Source organism: Pelophylax lessonae (genome assembly GCF_965119305.1).
Source record: "Pelophylax lessonae genome assembly, chromosome: 1".
Lineage (NCBI taxonomy): Eukaryota > Metazoa > Chordata > Amphibia > Anura > Ranidae > Pelophylax > Pelophylax lessonae.
Genome location: NC_138768.1, coordinates 28,577,597 through 28,598,393, shown reverse-complemented (window position 1 = coordinate 28,598,393; position 20,797 = coordinate 28,577,597). Strand labels below are relative to the sequence as shown.

At 40.8% G+C, this 20,797-nt stretch overlaps 2 protein-coding genes across 2 annotated transcripts in view; both read left to right on the top strand.

The window, feature by feature from the left end:
• LOC309566726 (vomeronasal type-2 receptor 26-like) overlaps window positions 1-20,797 on the top strand; it is a gene marked incomplete at both ends in the record, with an annotated part of 233,960 nt that overhangs the window by 37,388 nt on the left and 175,775 nt on the right. The window lies entirely within an intron of this gene.
• On the top strand, window positions 4,225-4,998 carry LOC309569209 (vomeronasal type-2 receptor 26-like; the record flags this gene model as incomplete). The annotated part of the gene is made up of 1 exon (XM_082274965.1): window positions 4,225-4,998. One exon carries the CDS (start codon window positions 4,225-4,227, stop codon window positions 4,996-4,998), a length of 774 nt encoding a protein of 257 aa, XP_082131091.1.

Sequence of the window (20,797 nt, the reverse complement as noted above, 5' to 3'; positions counted from 1 at the left end):
TTACTTTGCCTCTTACTAAATACCTTGGACTGTCTACTTTCCAAAAAAAGGGTCATTTTCAGGGTATTTGTACTGTCCTGACATTTTAGGGCCTCACGGAATCAGAAAGGCAGTCAGTACATCAGGATTGATATATACCTGTATAAGGCTAACCCCTATTCTTATGTCATTAAAACACCTAAATAGAAACAAAAACAATGAGTATAAAGAAATATACATGTAAAAAATACTAAAATACAATCCAAAACAAATGAATGGATATCAGCACATAAAAATCAATTAGACACCCCTCAGTGCATAAATCTACCCCCTGTGGTGTACTAATATCCCAATTATAGGATAAAATAATATTATAATATTTTTTAGATAAGGGTCAAAAAACAAATGAACATAAAATATAATTTTTTTACATTTAGGCCTCATGCACACTGGACGTTTTTACAGCTGCTGTTAGCAGCGTCAGACGTTTTTTTTTTTGCAGCTGCAGAACGCCCATCCATGTTATTCTATGGCCTCATGCACACATAGAGCTTTTAGGAGCTCCAAGTGGCATAGGCGTTTTACAGCTCCAAAAAAAACCCAGGAACTGTGGGTTCAGGAGCTCCAGCGTCAAGCTGCAAAAAACGTCTGACGCTGCTAAAGGCTCCATAACGTTGCTTAACGTGCGTTAAGCCACGTTATACGTTTTTTTTCTTCCATTCAAAATCAATGGTTCCCTATGGGAGCCTATTGATTTGAATGGAAGTCACACCGCAGGTCGGATCAGGGTGATCCGACTTGCGGTGCGACCTGCACTCTGAGAATCTTGAGGGGGAACTCCACGCCAAAATGGGGAAAGAAAACGGCGTGGGGTTCCCCCCCAGGTTCCAAACCAGGCCCTTCGGGTCTGGTATGGAATTCGAGGGTAGCCCCGCGCCAAAAAAACGGCGTGGGGTCCCCCCCAAAATCCATACCAGACCCTTATCCGAGCATGCAGTCCGGCATGCCAGGAAAGGGGAGGGGACGAGCGAGCGGCCCCACCCCCCCCTGGATCATACCAGGCCACACGCCCTCAACATGGGGGGGGGTGTGGGTGCTTTGGGGCAGGGGGGGGGCTCTGCACCCTGCACCTCAAAGCACCTTGCCCCCATGTTGATGAGGACAAGGGCCTCATCCCCACAACCCTGGCCGGTGGTTGTGGGGGTCTGCGGGGAGGGGGCTCATCGGAATCTGGAAGCCCCCTTTAACAAGGGGCCCCCCCGGATCCCGGACCCCCTCCCTATGTGAATGGGTATGGGGTACACTGTACCCCTACTCATTCACCCCATAAAATGCAGTGTATGGAAATAACGACAGGAGACGTTTTGGAAAATTTATTAAAAATCTTCATCCGGCTCTTGTCCTCTCCGGGGGTCTTCTCCTCTCCGAGGGTCTTCTGCTCTTTTGCTGTCCGCCCTTCTTGTCTTCTCCTCTCCGGGGGTCTTCTGCTGTCTTCTCCTCTCCGAGGGTCTTCTGCTGTCCGCCCTTCTGCTGTCCAATCTTCTTGTCTTCTCCTCTCCGGTCTTCTGCTCTTTTGCTGTCGGCTGTCAGCTGTCCTTCTTCCTCCGGTCCTCCTCCAACGACGTCTCCAGCAATTATGCCGGCCTCTGGTCTCTGCAGCTTATTATATAGCCATTAGGGGCGTGGCCGCCAGATGACGTCATCGGGAGACCACGCCCCCTTGTGTCACAGATGAAGTCATCTGTGACACAAGGTGGCGTGGTCTCCCGATGACGTCATCTGGCGGCCATGCCCCTAATGGCTATATAATAAGCTGCAGAGACCAGAGGCCGGCATAATCGCTGGAGACGTCGTCGGAGGAGGACCGGAGGAAGAAGGACAGCCGACAGCCGACAGCAAAAGAGCAGAAGACCGGAGAGGAGAAGACAAGAAGATTGGACAGCAGAAGGGCGGACAGCAGAAGACCCTCGGAGAGGAGAAGACAGCAGAAGACCCCTGGAGAGGAGAAGACAAGAAGGGCGGACAGCAAAAGAGCAGAAGACCCTCGGAGAGGAGAAGACCCCCGGAGAGGACAAGAGCCGGATGAAGATTTTTAATAAATTTTCCAAAACGTCTCCTGTCGTTATTTCCATACACTGCATTTTATGGGGTGAATGAGTAGGGGTACAATGTACCCCATACCCATTCACATAGGGAGGGGGTCCGGGATCCGGGGGGCCCCCTTGTTAAAGGGGGCTTCCAGATTCCGATGAGCCCCCTGCCCGCAGACCCCCACAACCACCGGCCAGGGTTGTGGGGATGAGGCCCTTGTCCTCATCAACATGGGGGCAAGGTGCTTTGAGGTGCGGGGTGCAGAGCCCCCCCTGCCCCAAAGCACCCACACACCCCCCATGTTGAGGGCGTGTGGCCTGGTATGATCCAGGGGGGGGTGGGGCCGCTCGCTGTCCCCTCCCCTTTCCTGGCATGCCGGACTGCATGCTCGGATAAGGGTCTGGTATGGATTTTGGGGGGGACCCCACGCCGTTTTTTTTCGGCGCGGGGCTACCCTCAAATTCCATACCAGACCCGAAGGGCCTGATTTGGAACCTGGGGGGGAACCCCACGCCGTTTTTTTTCCCCATTTTGGCGTGGAGTTCCCCCTCAAGATTCTCACAGTGCAGGTCGCACCGCAAGTCGGATCACCCTGATCCGACCTGCTATGTGACTTCCATTCAAATCAATAGGCTCCCATAGGGAACCATTGATTTTGAATGGAGGCAGAAAAAACGCTGCTAACAGCTACTGTGGCCAAACGTGCAATAACGCTAGTAGAAAAAGCTACTGAAAGCACGTTTTTACAGCTGCTGTTTCCCGGCGTTATGTAAACAGCTTTGGAGCACGTTTTTATGACGCCCTGTGTGCATGGAGCCTTACATTTAATTACATTTATTATTTACACTGTAACATTTACTTAGTATATTTTGTGTATTTTTACACTGAATGGCTGTTGGGATGTTTTAATATACCAATATTCTTTTAATTATTTGTTCATTTGTTTTATCATGCCTCACTAAAAGATATTATATTTTTTATTTTATCCTATATTTGGTATATTAATACACTACAGGATATAGATTCATGCACTGAGGTGTGTCTAGTAGATTGATATGTGCTGACACTCATTCATTTAGCTTGGGTGGTATTTTAGTATTATTTTACATGTATACTTGTTTATACATTTTTTTTTGTTGTTGTTTCTAAGTGATTAAGTATCATAGGAAAAAAAGGAATAGCTTTACATATGCCATCTGTTGAGGTTTTTTTTTTTTTTTTTTTTTACAACAGCTTTCATGCTATATATATCGTATTTGACTTTTGGTTTTTCTCACCATTTAGCAGGGAGTGGGGGTTTGTATGATTAGTATATCAGGAATAATCAGTTTTCAAATATGCAATATATACTGTATCATAGTCAAGGAAAGTTTCCCCTAGCTTTATGAAAGAGGTGAAGCTCTGCTGACTGCCATCATCCAATCATGTGCATACAAAAATGCCTTTTATTTACTTTGCATTTGATTGAATATTATTTACAAAGACATTCACTAAGCTAAGGAGAAAAATGCATCCCAAAGTGAACACCCTATTTACCTTTACTAAATCGAACCAAATATGTTTTCTTTTGTATAAATTTTAATTCATATTCAATATTACATGTTCACTACAAAAGCAGCTTTAGGCTTGGTTCACACTATGGCGCTCTGACTTAGGGGGCGACCTGTGAAGTCGCGTGCACCGCGACTCGGCACGACTTGCACGGACTTCATAAAATGAATGTCTATGCAAGTCGCTCCAGGTCGCCCCGAAGTAGTACAGGACCCTTTTTCTAAGTCCGAGCGACTTGTGTCACTCCTATTAGAACCGTTCCTGTACTACACTATGGGACGCAACGGTGCTTGACTTGTCAGGCTGACCAAGTCGCCTGACAAGTCGTACCAGTGTGAATGGAGACTTAGAGAAAATTAAGCAAATTGCTGAAAAAAAAAATAAATAAAATAAAATACACTGCCATATTAAGTAACTATATTCTTGGTATACTGCACTTACTGTTTTTTCACTCACTTTTACTTTACAGACAGTGAAAAATGCAAGAAGTGTCCCAAAAATGAATGGCCTGACAAAGCTAAAACTATCTGTATTGACAAGTTCATTGAGTATTTATCATACGAGGAGGATATTTTAGTTTTATTTTTTTCTATATCTTCAGTCATGTTTGCAACAACATCTCTCTTTATACTTGGACTATTTTTTTGGTTTCGGAGCACTCCCATAGTCAGAGCCAATAACCGGAACCTCAGCTTCATTCTGCTCCTCTCCCTCATACTGAGTTTCCTGTCTGTATTCCTCTTCCTTGGCCGTCCTGTGGATATTACCTGTATGCTGCAACAAGTCTCCTTCGGAGTTCCCTTCACCATCTCAGTGTCTTCTATCCTAGCCAAAACCATCATGGTCTTCATTGCTTTTAAAGCCACCAGACCTGGAAGTTTTTGTAGAAAATGTGTGGGATTCAAACTTCCCAATACAGTTATGGTATTCTGTTCATCCATTCAGGTTATGAATGGAATTTGCTGGTTGTCCATCTCTCCACCATTTCAGGAGTATGACATGGACTCCTATCCTGGGAAGATCATCATTCAGTGTAATGAAGGGTCAGTTATCGGGTTCTACTCTATGTTGGGTTATATGGGGTTTCTAGCAGCTGTGAGTTTTGTTCTGGCTTTCATGGTGAGGACATTACCGGACAGTTTTAATGAGGCCAAATACATCACCTTCAGCATGCTGGTGTTCTGCAGTGTCTGGATTGCCATGATCCCGGCCTATCTGAGCACTAAAGGGAAATACATGGTGGCTGTGGAGATATTCGCCATACTGACCTCCAGTGCTGGAATATTATTGTGTATGTTTTCTCCAAAAGTTTACATTTTGCTTTTAAAACCTGAACTGAGCACAAGAGAAACAATGCTGGGGAAAACAATGTTGTAATATTCCATTCAGTAATCCAATGTATAATGCTATAGACCAAACTAAACACATTCAGTCATTTATCTACAATAATCATCATCAATATGATATTGTTGTGTATATTAAAGCAAAAAATAAATAGGGGCTAAAAGGCCACTACAGATATGAAATCCAATTGCTAAAGATGTTTTGACAATAAATATTTAGTACTACACTGTACCTTATTTTAATATTTTTCCCAAATACCTGTTAAGATAAAGAAACAAACATACATACAAAAATAAATAAATACATGAATTTATTAATTCTTACATTACTTAATAAATAAACTTTAATTTTTAGTTTGTGTATGATTTCAATTTGATTTTCAATCTTTTCAAACTATTCAAGCTTCAAATTTTGTGGACAACTCTCCATATCATCTAGTGTAGGCGTTTCTATTGAAGCGTTCCTTTAACAGCACACAAATACTGTCGATTTTAGATAATTGTGTGCTTGTGGCAAAAAAGTTTGGTCCATTTCTGCTCTAACATGACTATGCCCCAGTGTACAAAGTGTAAGATTCTGGTACCTTCGGTACCCTTCCAGCCCATTTCTTCCGCATATACCTGCCTGTTTCTTTAAATCGCATGACGTCATCACTAGGCGCCGCTCTGAGCGGCTATTTCAATCGCCGGCTTTCACTCACAAGGTGTTTGTTCAACCCGCTTGTTACACAGCCTTGCCCGACGCTGCCGAAGCCTCCAGCTAATTCCCCAGTATCTGGATAGACCGGAGTCTCGCTACTTGATCCTGTATCTCGCTACTGATCCTGTATCTTGCTACCTGATCCTTATCTTATTACCGGACCCCTCATCTCTCTAAACCAACTAGTGATAAGTACCCCACAGGGGATTCCTTCCTATCAACTTACACTATCTACTCTTGCATACTAAAGACTGTTGCTATCTATGCACTACTACTTCTATCATCTGCACTATTACATAGATTGCAAGCTCTTGGGTCTACTACCATCTATATCCTTGCACTGAGTTAGCAATTCCTGTACACTTCATCTGCTGTCCCCTACCACCTTTATCTGTACATAATTGCTAACCTATCTGCATAATATCTATCACCATCTGCTAACACTCCTGAACATTACTATTGAGTGCCTATCATTGCTATCACTACTCACGCCTGTCCTTTCAGCACATCACCTCTATACTATCGTATATAACCTATCACTCCGGGAACATCTTATCTGAGTGTCTGTATAATTGCATGCTGAGGCAGGCTGGGCCACAATGATGAGTCTGGAGAGTTGGATATAGTGATTCAACACATCTCTACACGACTACTGAGTGGAAATTCTGCAGCTGCAAATCCAGTTCACTAAACAAACGCCAGAGCGTTACACAAAGCCAGCTCCATAAAGACATTGTTTATTCACAAAAATTGTGTCAAAGAGGTTTTGGGCTTTTAAGGTGCCATAAGATCAATTAAAACACATATTATTAAAATATTAAATTTTTATTAGAAAAAAAAATATTTTAAAAGGACATTGATAAAAACACATAACAGTCTTAGTGGGAAAGTACTACAAACAATTCCTCACAATACCACAAACATTTCCTCGACATGTTTTGCTGTGTATGTAAAGCTTCTTCAGGAGGATATTAGTTTGGATAATTCTTATATATGCTAATGAAAAAAAAAACATAACACATAAGAAATAGATGAAATTACTACATAGTAATTGAAAAAATTGACAGTTTACAATATTATTACACATTTTGGACAGAAAAAAATTGTTTGCTGGATCCACTTTTAGAAAACAACAATTCCTATAGTGATGATTTGTCTGTAGACTTCCAAAAGAGAACTCTTAAATCCTTGGTCAATGACCTCAAATTTAGGACCCTTTTTTTAAATAATGCCAAAAGAACTAGATATCAGTGTACCACAAGAGGCAAACAAGGCCCCGAATGATGGTGTACCTATGGAAAGGACATGATTATATTATAAATTAACCCCCAGTTTATTACAAGAGAATTAGATTATTTGCTGTGTCTTCATAATTTATAAACAAAAAATTAAATAATTACCATATATCCTGAAATGATTGCAGTTCAACTCACTAATGGCTTTGGGATAGAAAACCAGTCTATGCCTAACCAAAGGAGGGAGATTAATAGCAAATTCCACTACAAAAGAGAATCTAGAATTAATTATCAACCACCTACCGTATATACTCGAGTATAAGCCGACTTTTTCAGCACATTTTTTGTGCTGAAAAAGCACCCCCTCGGCTTATACTCGAGTGAGAAAAAAAATTAAAATGGAGAAATGCCAGGAACGATCAGGAATGACTGTGTATCTCACCCCCCGACCCTCCCGCCCCGTATCCGCCGCCGTTAATACAGTAATATACTGGAATAACATGACCCGCCGCCTGACTCCTCTGTAGCAGAGGAGCGGAGGATACAGTCAGCGGAGAGTCAGTGGACGAGCTGCGCCCGCACGTCACACACCGTGGGAGGAGCCAGTGCTGGCAGCCGCGCTGCTGAAGAAGAAGTAGTGAAGAAGTGAGCTGCCGGGCCGGGAGCGGGAGGCACTGAGGGAACAATTACCCGAACACCTGCCACCATTTATTTACCGGTATTTATTATTTATGATTACGGTAACCTGGGTTGGAGTCTTTTTATTATCGTGTGTTCTCCATGGCATCCAGAATCAGCCCTGTAATGACTAAACAAAAGCAAGTAACATCCCCAAGGACAGTGATGTGCTTTCCTCTGAGATGCCACCTATTTGCTGGTGATGGCTCTTTCTGCCACTGATCAAAACTGTTACTGGTATGGGAGTTGAGGGGGGGGGGGGGGGTTGGAGGTTGGAGGTGAAGGCCTAATGCGGATTGAGAGGAAGGGGGGGATGGAGGTGAAGTGAAGGCCTAATGTGGGTTGAGGGGGGGTTGGAGGTGGAGGTGTATTTTATTGGTATATATTTTTATTTTTAAAATTTACCAGTAGCTGCTGCATTTCCCACCCTAGGCTTATACTCGAGTCAATCATTTTTCCCATTTTTTTGTGGTAAAAGTAGGGGTCTCGGCTTATATTCGGGTCGGCTTATACTCGATTATATACGGTAATTGAAGGAAGGAAAACAGGGGAAAGGGCTAATTATGTCACAGTCCATATTATGAGGCAAACAGTCAGCAAACTGATAGGAATAGGGGATATAATTTCCAGACAAAATGAGGAGACTTACCTAAGGTGTCCTGTTTAGTGGCATAGATCTGTCCGATAGGGTGGCAGAGATTCGTGCTCAGCTGGTCAGGGCCTTTTTGAAGGCCTCTAACCGCCGTCGTCCAACCTGACGCCATTGACGGTGCTGAAGCCAATTAAAGCCACTGCGCATGCGCAAAATGGAACAGACGGACGACATGGCCTCATAATATGGACTAGCACATAATTTACCCTTTCCCCTGCTTTCCTCCCTTCAATTAGATGGATGATAATTCATTCCGGGTTCTCTCTTGGAGTGGAATTTTCCATTAATCTCCCTCATTTGGTTAGGCATAGACCGGTTTTCAATCCTGAAGCCATTAGTGAGTTGAACTGGAACCAATCCAGGATATATGGTAATTATTTATTTTTTGTTTATAAATTATAAATTATAAAGGTGCAGCAAATAATCAAATTCTCTTATAATAAATTGGGGGTTATATTATAATATAATCATGTCCTTCCCATAGGTACACCATCATTTGGGGCCTTGTTTGCCTCTTGCGGCACACGTCATCTAGTTTTTTTGGCATTATTTAAAATGCTAATGATCCTGAATTTGAGGTCATTGACCAAGGATTTAAGAGTTCTATTTTGGAAGTCTACAAACAAATCATCACTATAGGAATTGTTGTTATCTAAAAGTGGATCCAGCAATTATAAGCATACCATTTTTTCTGTCCAAAATATGTAATAATATTGTAAACTGTCAAGTTTTCAATTACTATGTAGTCATTTAATCAATTTCTTATGTGTTATGTTTTTTTCATTAGCATATATTAGCATTATCCAAACTAATATACTCCTGAAGAAGCTATACATACACAGTGAAACATGTCGAGGAAATGTTTGGGGTATTGTGAGGAATTGTTTGTGGTACTTTCCCACCAAGACTGTCCTTTTAAAATCATTTTTTCTAATAAAAATTAAATATTTTAGTAATATGTGTTCTAATTGATCTATTGGCACCTTAAAAGCCCAAAACCTCTTTGAAACAATTGTTGCGATTTTTTTCAGGGTGTGGTGCAAGTATCTTTAATTGGTACACTCATCTATAATATATATATATATATATATATATATATATATATATATATATATATATATATATATATATATATTGTTTATTATATTATAATATATATACATTGTTTATTCAGTTTAGTGTAGAGGAAAACAAATGGCTCTGACATCAATCTTACTGAGCACATTTGGGATGAATCGGAGCACCATTTTTGTGCCAGATCCTCCCCGCCAACATCAGTACCCAGTCTCACTAATATTATTATGACTAAATGGCCATGAAATACTTCCAACGCATTTGGATTGTGGAAAGATTTCCCAAATGAGTAAAAAAAAATTGTAAAATGGCCTCAAAGAGGGGAGCAACTCCATAACAATGACTGTGGTAGGATGGCCAGGTGACCATGTGAGCATAGAGTATATAGGTCCTGTGAAATGTAATTGATAGACTGTCTGGGAATTGTCTTGGTAAATAATTGTACTTATATCTCATGGTGCTGCTGGAGTCCTTCCTTGTCTCTTTCACAAAGTTACTGTAGATTCATAATTTTTCAATACTGAACCATGTGTTAGGTGGCCCACATATGCTTGAGTCTAGTGTTATACAGAATGGTTCTCTGTGATTTTTTTTTTTTGCTATAAACATGTTTATTTGTTATATATTTTTTTCTCAAGTACATAATTTATATATTCTTCTGCTGGAAAAAAAATACCTTGAGATACAATTTTAGACAAGGAACAAAAATTTGGAAAAAAAATTAAAATCACTCTAATAAAGTGACTTTATACATAATCCAATTTGTTCCTGCTTTGTGAATTTACAGGGAGTTATACTGCCATCCATTTTGCCTATGCAGTGCATCCCAGGTCCCAAACAACACCTTCGTCAAGTTGTATGTTCCCTCGTGTGATTCTCTAAACTTAGGAGGGATCCAAATTTTCCTATCTAGTTGTGCTTGGCTCAAACTAAATTCCAATTCCACCCATCTTTTCTCTGTATCCTGGTTAACCCAACTTATCAAATGTGACAGTATAGTTGCTATGTGGTATCTTTCAACGTCTGATGCTCCCAAACCCCCTGAAAATTTGTGTCTGCTGAGAATCGTCCACCGCACTCTAGGTTTCTTTCCCTGCCGGATATACCTCAACATTATGGTGTTTAATGTCTTGAAGTATGCCGATGGGATTGCGATAAGGAGCATCTGAAATTTATACAACATTTTTGGGAGAATCATCATTTTAATTGTATTAATTAATTAATTGTACCAAGCCTTGAGATTGTTTTACCTGAAATTCTCCTGATGTTTGTTTTTAACTCCTCCAAAAGGGGAATATAATTATCCAAGTATAAATTTTCATAATGAAAGGACAAATTAATACCTAAATATTTTAATTTTGATTCTGCCCATACAAATGGAAATTCCTCCTGTAAGGCGCGCTCTTCTTTTTTATTTAAGTCTATATTTAATATTTCCGATTTAGTTGGATTTATTTTAAAATTAGACAGGTCTCCATACTCTCTCAACGTCTTTATAATATTTGGAAGACTAATTCTTGGGTTTCTTACATAGAACAAAATATAGTCTGCATAAGTGGCTATTTTGTGTTCGCCCTCTCCTATCCTTACCCCTCTTATATTTTCATTATTTCTTATTGAAGCCAGGAGGGGTTCTAGTGACAATGCGAACAATAAAGGTGACAGGGGGCAACCCTGTCTCATTCCATTCCTCATTGAGAAATAGGACGATAGGGTACAATTGATCTTAACCGCAGCCGATGGATTGCTATATAGCACCCCTATCCACCTTTTCATATTGGGGCCCATCCCCAGGGAGTTAATTGTTTCCATCATGAATCCCCAGTCCACCCGATCGAATGCTTTTTCAGCATCGATGGATAAAAGAAGGGCTGAGGATTCATGTCTGTGTGACCCATGTAACAATAGTAAAGTCCTAATTCCATTATCCTTTGCCTCTCTATTTGGGATAAAGCCCATTTGATCCGGATGGATCCACTCCTCCATCAAGGCTTTCAGGCGTGTTGCCAAAATTTTTGCGTACAATTTTGTGTCGGTGTTTAATAAAGCTATAGGCCGAAAACTGGAACATAAGGTGAGGTCCTTCCCTTCTTTAGGGATCACCACTATTTGAGCTTTTAGTGATTCCAGCCTCATTTGCCCTATTTTTCCTATATTATTCATATAAGAATATAGCTTAAGAGTTAAAATTTCCTTAAATCTTTTATAATAGCCAGATGTAAATCCATCTGGTCCTGGGCTCTTCCAATTTAATGAGTTTTTTTTATAGTATTATTAATTTCTTCTTGTGAAATTGGATTTTCCAGTGCGGCCAACGTTTCCTTATCTAGGGATGGTAATTTTGCGTCTTGAATGTATCTCCTAATTGTTTGCTTTCTGCTCTGTTCCTCTTCTAAGGAGCCTGTCTGCCTGACCTCATAGAGGTTTTTGTAATACTCATGGAAGGTAATTGCAATATCTGAGGTGGCGAATACCATCTGCTCTTTTCCATTTTTCATTTTCCCGAGGAAATTAATTGATTTTACATTCCCTAATAGTCTACCCAGGTGTTTTCCCGCTTTATTACCCCATTGATATCTCGCCTTGGCCGACCTATTAAAGCATTGTCTTGTTTCGTCTTCAAGTAAGTCCTTTAATTCGTCTCTCTTTAGTATCAGTTCTTTTAATATTACTGGGTCTGCGTTCAGTTTATGTTTCTGTTTGAGGTCATGTAATGTATCTTTACTGTTCTCTCTTTTTTCTTCCTGGCTCCAATTGCAATTAGGATCCCTCTAATATAACCTTATGTGCTTCCCATAGTGCAGCTGGTGAGATCTCTGGTGTTTCATTTATTAGAAAATATTTTTTTAGCTCCTCCTCCACCCTCTTGCCATCTCTGACATCCCATATCAGTTCTTCATTTAATCTCCATATATTAGATCAGTTTTGATTACTATTATTATTCAAGGTTACTGATGTCCAGGCATGGTCTGAGATTGTCATTGTTGCATCAGTTACTCTCTCTATTAGTCTATGGTCAAACAGGATATAATCAAGTCTCGAATACATCGAGTGCACAAGGGAAAAAAAGGTAAAGTCCCTTTCTCTAAGGTGTCATTGCCTCCAGCTGTCTACTAGTTGGCTTTTATAGATTTTATCTTTGAGTTTCCTTAGTCTGGTTCCACCATTCACCCGGGCACTTGATGTACTGTCCATGGGGGGGTCAAAACAGAAGTTGAAATTTCCTGCTAGGATTAATATTCCTTTTCTAAAGTGTAGTAGCTTATCAATTATTTTATTTAAGTATTTTATAGGGTTCCTATTTGGGCAATAGACATTTTTTCAGGGTATACTCAGCCCCCATAAGCTGTCCGTATACTCAGCCCCCATAAGCTGTCCCCTCAGGAAGATATATCTTAAATCTGGGTCCACCATTCTATCTTCCAAAGAGAATCTCACATCTAGGGAAAATCCCACTGCCACCCCTTTAGCTTTTTTTTTTATATAGAAATCACCATAGAACCATGTGGGAAATTGTTTTGAAAATAACTTTATATTAGTAGCTTGAGTTAGGTTCCCTGAATAAAAGCTATATTAGCTGCGTTACGACTCAGCTCGTTCAATAATTTATACCTTTTTGTTGGTGTATTAAGCCCCCTTACATTATAAAAGATACATTTTAGATCACTCATTATACTTTTCTCATAACTATTCCCCTCTGTTCATCCTCATTCCTGCCCCCAGCCCCGGGGGACCAGGAGGAAGAAAAGTCCCAAACACCCAAAAGGGTGGATGGTGACCACTGTGCCTTCTTTTGTTACTAGCAGAGTACTACAGGAAAGTGGAAATTTCTCTGGATTCGGATCTCTTTTGTAATTGTCAATAGCTCTAACGCTATCTCCCTCCCCGCCCCCTCTCCCTCCCCTACCATTCCGCCCATCCCACTCCCTGATCTCTTGAGGGTGGTGTTTTGGTCAAACTATGACCTAGCTGCTAAACTATTGGGGCCCTATCCATGGGTCCTCCCTTATGCTCCGCACTGTCGGGGAGGATGCTCAGGTAACGCAAAGCGATAAACCCCTGCCCGCTAGTGAGAGGGGCAGGGGGAGGGAGAGCCTACCCTCCCAAAATTTCTTTACTATTTACTCTATAAAACAGCAACCCTGCTCCCACCTCCACCAGATATGAAGGAAAGTGCCGACTATCTTTGTGACAAGTCTCTTTGTTTTTGTCGGGTCCCTTGTGGTTTCTCAGCCAACGATTTATCCATTTTATCTTCTGAAATCATAAACTTCTCAATTGTATTGGGACTAGCACTAGTTCTTGGAGTTTTTTTTTCGAGGCCGTAGCCCTGGCGGACATGCCCTTCATTATCAGTCCTTATTAATTGAAGATGTATTTAATTAGGGTTAAAACCTCTTATTGACCAATGTTTCAGGGAACAACCCAGTCCTTTGTTTAGCTCCCGAGTCCCCTAGTTTTCGCTAAGCCCCTGTCATTTACCTGGAACCTCAAAGTGTATCAAAAGGAGCTCAAACATTTTTTCCACAAGACCTTAGGAGAAGTTATTTCTTTAGATAAAGACCATTGTTAATGTGGTAAGATGTCCCAGATTTCCAGAAAGGGTCGTGTAGTCTGAAACTAGGGGGACCCACCTTCTCCTCTCTGGGAATCCCTTGCTTCTACTATTTTACAGGTAAGTTATTTATATTATCTGTAAGAGTGCAGTCCCAGTTTCCTAAGCAGAGTCTATATTATATGACCTCTAGATAATAATGATAATGATAATCCCCCACCTGTTTTGCCTATTACGGGGGTACAGACCAGTACACTCAAATCCTCCTCCTCTTAGTCACAATAAAGATTCAGTCCTTCAAGAATCGTTTAAACAGAGGGAATAGGAGGCTTCAACCTGTCACTAAGAAATTTAATGCAGGATAGTAATAAGAAGTCTATCGCCTCAGAAATATCTCTGTTGCTTTTTTAAGCCCAGAAGCAATGTGTCCCCCACTAAGACCCACTCTGTAGGTGATGTCCAGGAATTCAATAAGCAATGGATACCAGTCTCTTATAGGTCTAGTTAGTGGGCCCTGGTAGGCGACTTTCTTTTTACAGGCAAAGTATATATAAAGGTTATTTAATATTCAAACATTTCCGGACCAGGATTTTGGCGACAGAAACATTCAAGTTTCAATAGCATACAGAATATGGGATTTTTTGGACTGGCCTCTGCATTTCCTATATTGAGTCATGGAGTCCTGAGATCATTGATCCCATATAGTGTCTATCCATACACATGCCCAAATACTGAATACGGAAAACAAGTACTGAAGCTCCAGGTTAAATGCTCCTTGTTACATAATATTCTGCAGTTCATCATATTTCAAGTGTCCTGTTAATAAGGACCTCAGCAAGGTCCTCTGCGCTGTCTCCTGTCAGTTTTGGGCCGCATCTGATGGCCGTTACTGGCACAAGGACATTCCAAGATGGCATCGATGGCCTCCTATGTCATCCCGAGACACCATTTTGCGCATGCGCAGTGGGCTAATTTCAGCGTCCATGCCTCCAGGAATCGTGATAATACGCTGGAGGTGAGGGACGCATTGTGCGCTCTGCCTTTCACCTTGGAGGCTACTCATGGGGTACATTTCAGGTAATACAAATTCAATTGTTGGCTGATGTTAAAGCCTTATCAAGATTATATGTGACTTGTGCCTTCCTGGAAACATTTACATATTTCCTGTTGGAGTGTCTACTATGTGGTCTCTTTATATGTAGATTCTCTACATGTTATTATCAACTCTATCCACTGAGATGATGCATCCCTACCTATGACCTGATGCATGTGAGCACCTTCTTTAAATACATTTCTATATATATATAAAAATGGTTTGTATATTGTAAATTTTGAAATGACTAATGCCTTTTTCATTAATAGGAGAGCAATATCCATAAGCTCCTGAAAAAGCTGTTTTGATACAGTGAAACATGTTGAGCCAAATTTGGATTTTTGCTTGCTGTATATGTACAGTTATAGTATATACAAATATGAATGTTTTTTTAACCATTATTTAATAAAATAGAATATTTTAGTAATCATTCTGTGTCATTTTGCACCTTGAAAACATGACTACCATTCTATACTGCTTTTCAAATAAGTGTAGGAGGTGTAAAGCATGTAAAACAATTTTGGATAGAGAGTGGTCTAAAACCACATTCAACACAAAAGTCAAGGTAAAAGTCTATAATATAAATAAATAAATAAATAAATATATATATATATATATATATATATATATATATATATATATATATATATATATATATATATATATATATATATATATATATATATATATATATATATATATATATATATATATATATATTACCTGTGATACTACCATACTACCAATGTAATTTATTTATTGGAATGTACTTGTTGCATTCATTACGTGGGTAGAATCCCAAGGAAGCTGGCAGTAAGATTAGGGGAGCATATCAATAGTATCAGAAAATCACTTCAGAATTTGTCATAATAAAGATCCACGGGATTGCTCTTCTGTGATATAGATAGAATAAAGGATGACAGGAGAGGATCAATGAAAGCCGCTGGGATATATGAACTCAAACCTTTGCAGTCAGATGGTCTCAATATTGAGATAGATTTAAATTGCTTTATTTCTAATTTTGAAAATTCTGCAGAGCATATATGTACATTACCATTTTTTTTTCCTTTTTTTATATTTTGGTCCGATTTGCTAGAAAATAAGTTTGGCACATTTATAGTTCTCTAGGGGCTTTTTTGTTTCCCTTGCTGATTCTTTGCAAACCTTTTTGTGTTAATTTTATTATAGTTGTCTCTTGTTTTTATTTTTGGGGCATCCCTGCTGGGAGTGTTTGATGGTGGGGGGACATGTGGCCACTATCCATGATGGATCAGGGTTTGGTTTTCCCTAAGGCTGTCAAAGTGATTGGCTGTTCATCCCGTGTCTCAGCTTTCCTCTCGCGGCACATAATTCATCAAATAAATGGTTAATGGAAGATGCATAAAGGAGAAGTGTGAGTTCCATCTAACCCAGCCTCCTGCAGATGCACATTTGGGAAATGCATTGTGGCGGGTGCTGTTGGCACTGACATTCAGTCCATGGGACATTCGGACTAACCACGGTGAAGTGCACCCTTCCAACAAGAGTTTATGCTATTACTATGTGCCAAATTGTATGGGGCACTGAAAAATGTGTGTGTAATTTTTTTAAGCTTATAAAGTATTGGTTTATGTTTTTTTTTTTTTTTTTGCGATGAGTCCCCCTCTCTGTTTCTTCTCATCATTAATGGAGATAATCTGGGTCTGAGAGAAAGAAGATAAGGAGATACAGTTCCATAATGGGCATTTTGACCTGTTGTTGCATAACATCAGTCCATCTGTTTTGGTGAGTTAGGCTGTCCAGAGGAGTGGACATGATTGGTGTGGTCAGGGCCGCTGATAGGGAGGTACCACCGGTCCTCATGTAAAAGGCCTGGGCACAGAGGGGGGCCTGGACAGCAGGGGGATCAGTGCAGTGGGACAGGGGGACAATTACAGAATGATGCACCATGTCTATTTCTCCCCCTCCAGCAGATGAAAGCCAGTTTCTCCCCCTCTGACTCTCGTTGGCTTTCAGCTGCTGGAAGTAGAGACACAGTGCATCATTGTGTAATTGGCCTCCCGGCCCACCGCATTAATCCCCCTCCTTGTGCTACCCACATCTGATTCCCCCCTGTGTGCCCCCCCCCCCATCCTCCGCAGAGTTCCGGCTTCCCTCTCCCACTGGCTGCTGTGGGCACACAGATGGATGGAGAGTGGGGGAAGGAGCTGGTAAATATGTAATTCATTGACCTCTTCCTTTTCTGAATTGGACACAATGAGCGATTGGTACCTAACACTCCTGTGTCCATTCATAAATGAGGATAGTAAACTGTGTTTACTATGCTTCAGTTTACAAATGAACAGGAACCCCAGGTTATTTTTGCTGTAGATTTTACTGTAAATTACAAAAATTTAGTCAAATCCTATTTAAAATGACTCGTGGTTACAATTGTCGACACCCGGTTATTGAAAAAAGTGGGTGTTCAGCGAACAGCCAAACAGGCAAACATTCACCTCAAACTCATGCTCGGGCCGAACCATTCACCCATCTCTATTTTCATGTATGTTTTTATGCATCTTCTATTTATTTGATTATCAATCAGTAATACACTATATAGGCTTAGTATAGCCTATATAGTGTACTATCATCTTTTAATTGAAGCTAAATTAGCTAATTGTTAATCTTTTAATAAGATTATATGTGCGCTCAACAAGTTTTATTACCTGCACGTTATTTACCTGTAAAAGCCCTCTTGTATAAAAAGACCCCCTTGTATATACATCCAAAAGGCCTGAGACTGCTGCTTTAATTACATTACATAAAATACTACTGTATGTAAGGAAATAACTGAGCCGGTGCAGAGACTAATTAGACACCATCAGAAGAGGACTATGATATGGCAGGAGTGAGGGGGCTGTCCTGGGGAGTTGCCCTTTCCTGTAGTAATTGAATTTGCTAGTAAGTTCAAAGACATGCCAAAAAATCAGCTACCTCTATGATTAGGAAGCCGGCTTAGTCTACCACCTCCAGTTGAAGCATCCCTCACTGAGTGGAGATTGTTTTATACTGCCCCTGCCACAGAAAGCTCTTTCATCCAGCTACAACTGCCTCTTAGTGCCCTTAAAGTACTTATTCTGCATATGTCACTTAAGTCCTGGTTAAGTAAAGGTATAAATGTTCTTGATGATTTATTTCATGACCACTCCCTTAAAAGCATTGAGAAGCTGGGTGAAAAATGTGGCCTGACGTCCAATGATATTTTCACCTACTTGCAGATTTGGCCCTATCTATCCACTTGTCCTCCCCCATGGATATGTATTCAAGATAAGCTGTGTCAAGTTTACACATCTCCCACATCCAGGGATAAAGGCATCTCCCTATTCTACAACCACCCCCAAAATAAGGGGCTTTTTGCTAAATCAAAATCCTTCCTCAAATGGGAAACAGATTTTGTCTTCACCTTCACCATAGCTCAGTGACGTATGGCCCCTACTCTACATCTATCTATAATGCCACACATTACACATTGTGTTAACTACTGGGAGTTATCACAAAAAATGACATTGAGATGATATCTTACTCCTTGTCACTTGGCCAAGTTCTCACACTTCTGCTCTCCTCTATGCTGGCGAGGTTGTGGGCAAAATGGAACTCTTCTACATTCTCTGTGGTCTTGTAAAAATGTAACTAGTTTCTGGCAGAAAATGTTCCAGATAATTTTTGAGGTGAATGCTGTTTTGATCTCTCCTAGACCCTCCATAGCTTTATAAAATTTGGATATTGATACTATCCCATAGGATTTCTGTGTGGTTGTGTCAGGGTGCCCGGAAACCAGACCACACGGGGATGCAGGTAAAATAAAGCAGTTTATTGGAGCAAACAACAATAAACCCGCAGCAAGAGTGAGGGAGTGGGAGCAGGAAGAAGCCAGAGTCAAGTCCCGAAGCGGGTAGTCATCCAAGCCGGGGTCGAATCCAAGAAGCGGGTAGTCTACCGATACAAGGTCGAGAGCGAGGAGAGTCGTCAGCCAAGACAGGTCATACACGGAGGAACAAGGAGAACAGAAGACTGCTAGCAGAGATGCACCATGGAGCACAAACACAAGGGCAAGGACTGCAACCCATCAGGTGATAGATATAGTCAGGTGTGCAGCATCATCACTGTGGGACACCCAGGCAGCACTCAAGTGATGATGCAATCAGAGTCTATAAGAGGCAGAAATGTGCAGGATGGCTGCCAACAGGAGGGCAAGGTAACACCTTGACAGGTCATTACACACATCATGTTAGGAGCTAGACCAAAAATGAAAACAACGCCTTGCACCACATCTGTCAGAAACTATAGCTATGGTTCAAATGCACTACTTGTATGAAAAAACACTTTCTTTAAGGAATGGAAAAGCATCTGCTTTTGAATCCATGTGGAAACCTTGGAACACTTGGACTAACTATTACGCTTGATCTCCCACTTTGCATTGGTATTTACCATTGATGTCACTCTAACTGCTGGTGCCTCTCTGTTTAATTCTAAAGCCCCGTACACACGTACCGATTGTTGGCCGTAAATATTCGGCCGATGACCGATCGGCCGATTGTAGGCTTGTTAGTATGATGCTTCTGACAGCCGACAGCGCACTTTCGGCCGAACAGAATCTGTCGTGCAGGCATTAAAATTTTTGTTGGCCAACACCAGAACGGCAGATTGTTCGCCAGTCAGTACAGATTTCGGCCGACAGACAGCAGATTTGCAAGACTGGGCATGCTCAGAAAAGAAAAAAGACAAGGAAAGTTAACCATCACATGACATCACTTCTGCAGTCGGCTGTTGTTGGCCGACAAAATTCGTGTGCAGTCTTTTGCAGTTTTCAACAGACATGACAGCCCTGGACAAAAGACGGCCGATCGTTCGGCCGACAATCGGTACGTGTGTACGGGGCTTAAGTCTCTAATTTTGTTTTTCCTGGTATAATTTTTACCCTAATGCAGTGTTATTATTGCCAAATTTTACTGTTATCAGGTTTGTTACCTGTATTACCCTATTTACTGTATAAGTTCCTTTTCAAATTTGAAAAAAATATATTGAAAGATAAAGAAAAAAAAAAAAAGAAAAAAAATAAGCCAGCTCGGTTGAATACATGATGACGTCATTAGTGGGAGGCCTCTATTTCATGTTTCAAGTTCAAAGGCAAGTTGCAAGTCAATAAAAATATGTTTTGGAAAGAAAAAAGGTGTAAGTAAGCATTTAAAATAGTTTATTTTTCTGGTCTTTTACCTGATTTTTTTTTTTAAGCTGGTGACAAGCTCCATTTAAAGCTGAACTCCACGTGTTGACCTTGGACCAATGTAAGAATGTGTATGCCATACCTTTGAGACCACTGTGGAAGCAGGGAATTCCTGTAGATGCCAATCACAAAACAACTTGTATCTTTCTCATTGAACGCTAAACATTCTCTGGTTGAATGAGAGGGAAAGGAGGGACAGTTGATGATCTCTGCTTCCTCCAATCAAAGAATGTTTATTGTCTTCTTTAGAATGAAATCTATGATTGAACAATGAGCAACTTTGCTTTAGAAGTTTTTATGTCAGGATCTGGTAAGGTCTGGGGTACGAGTATTGTCTTAGAATTGTATGCAGAAGTCGAATACCCCCTTGGGCCAGAGGTTTTCAAAGATATTTATACAAGGAGACAATTTTCTTGTTGGGTCCTATAAAGAAAATATCCTTTAAAATGAAGTCAACTTTTTGTCTCCCGTCACCTCCTACAGCTCAGTACGCACTCCTTGTAACCAACGTGATTGGGCCCCTAACCCATGTGATACCTGAGCCCACTACCATACCCCACAATCTTACTTAATCATCCACTCCTAAAACCTGTGGTTTTCCCAT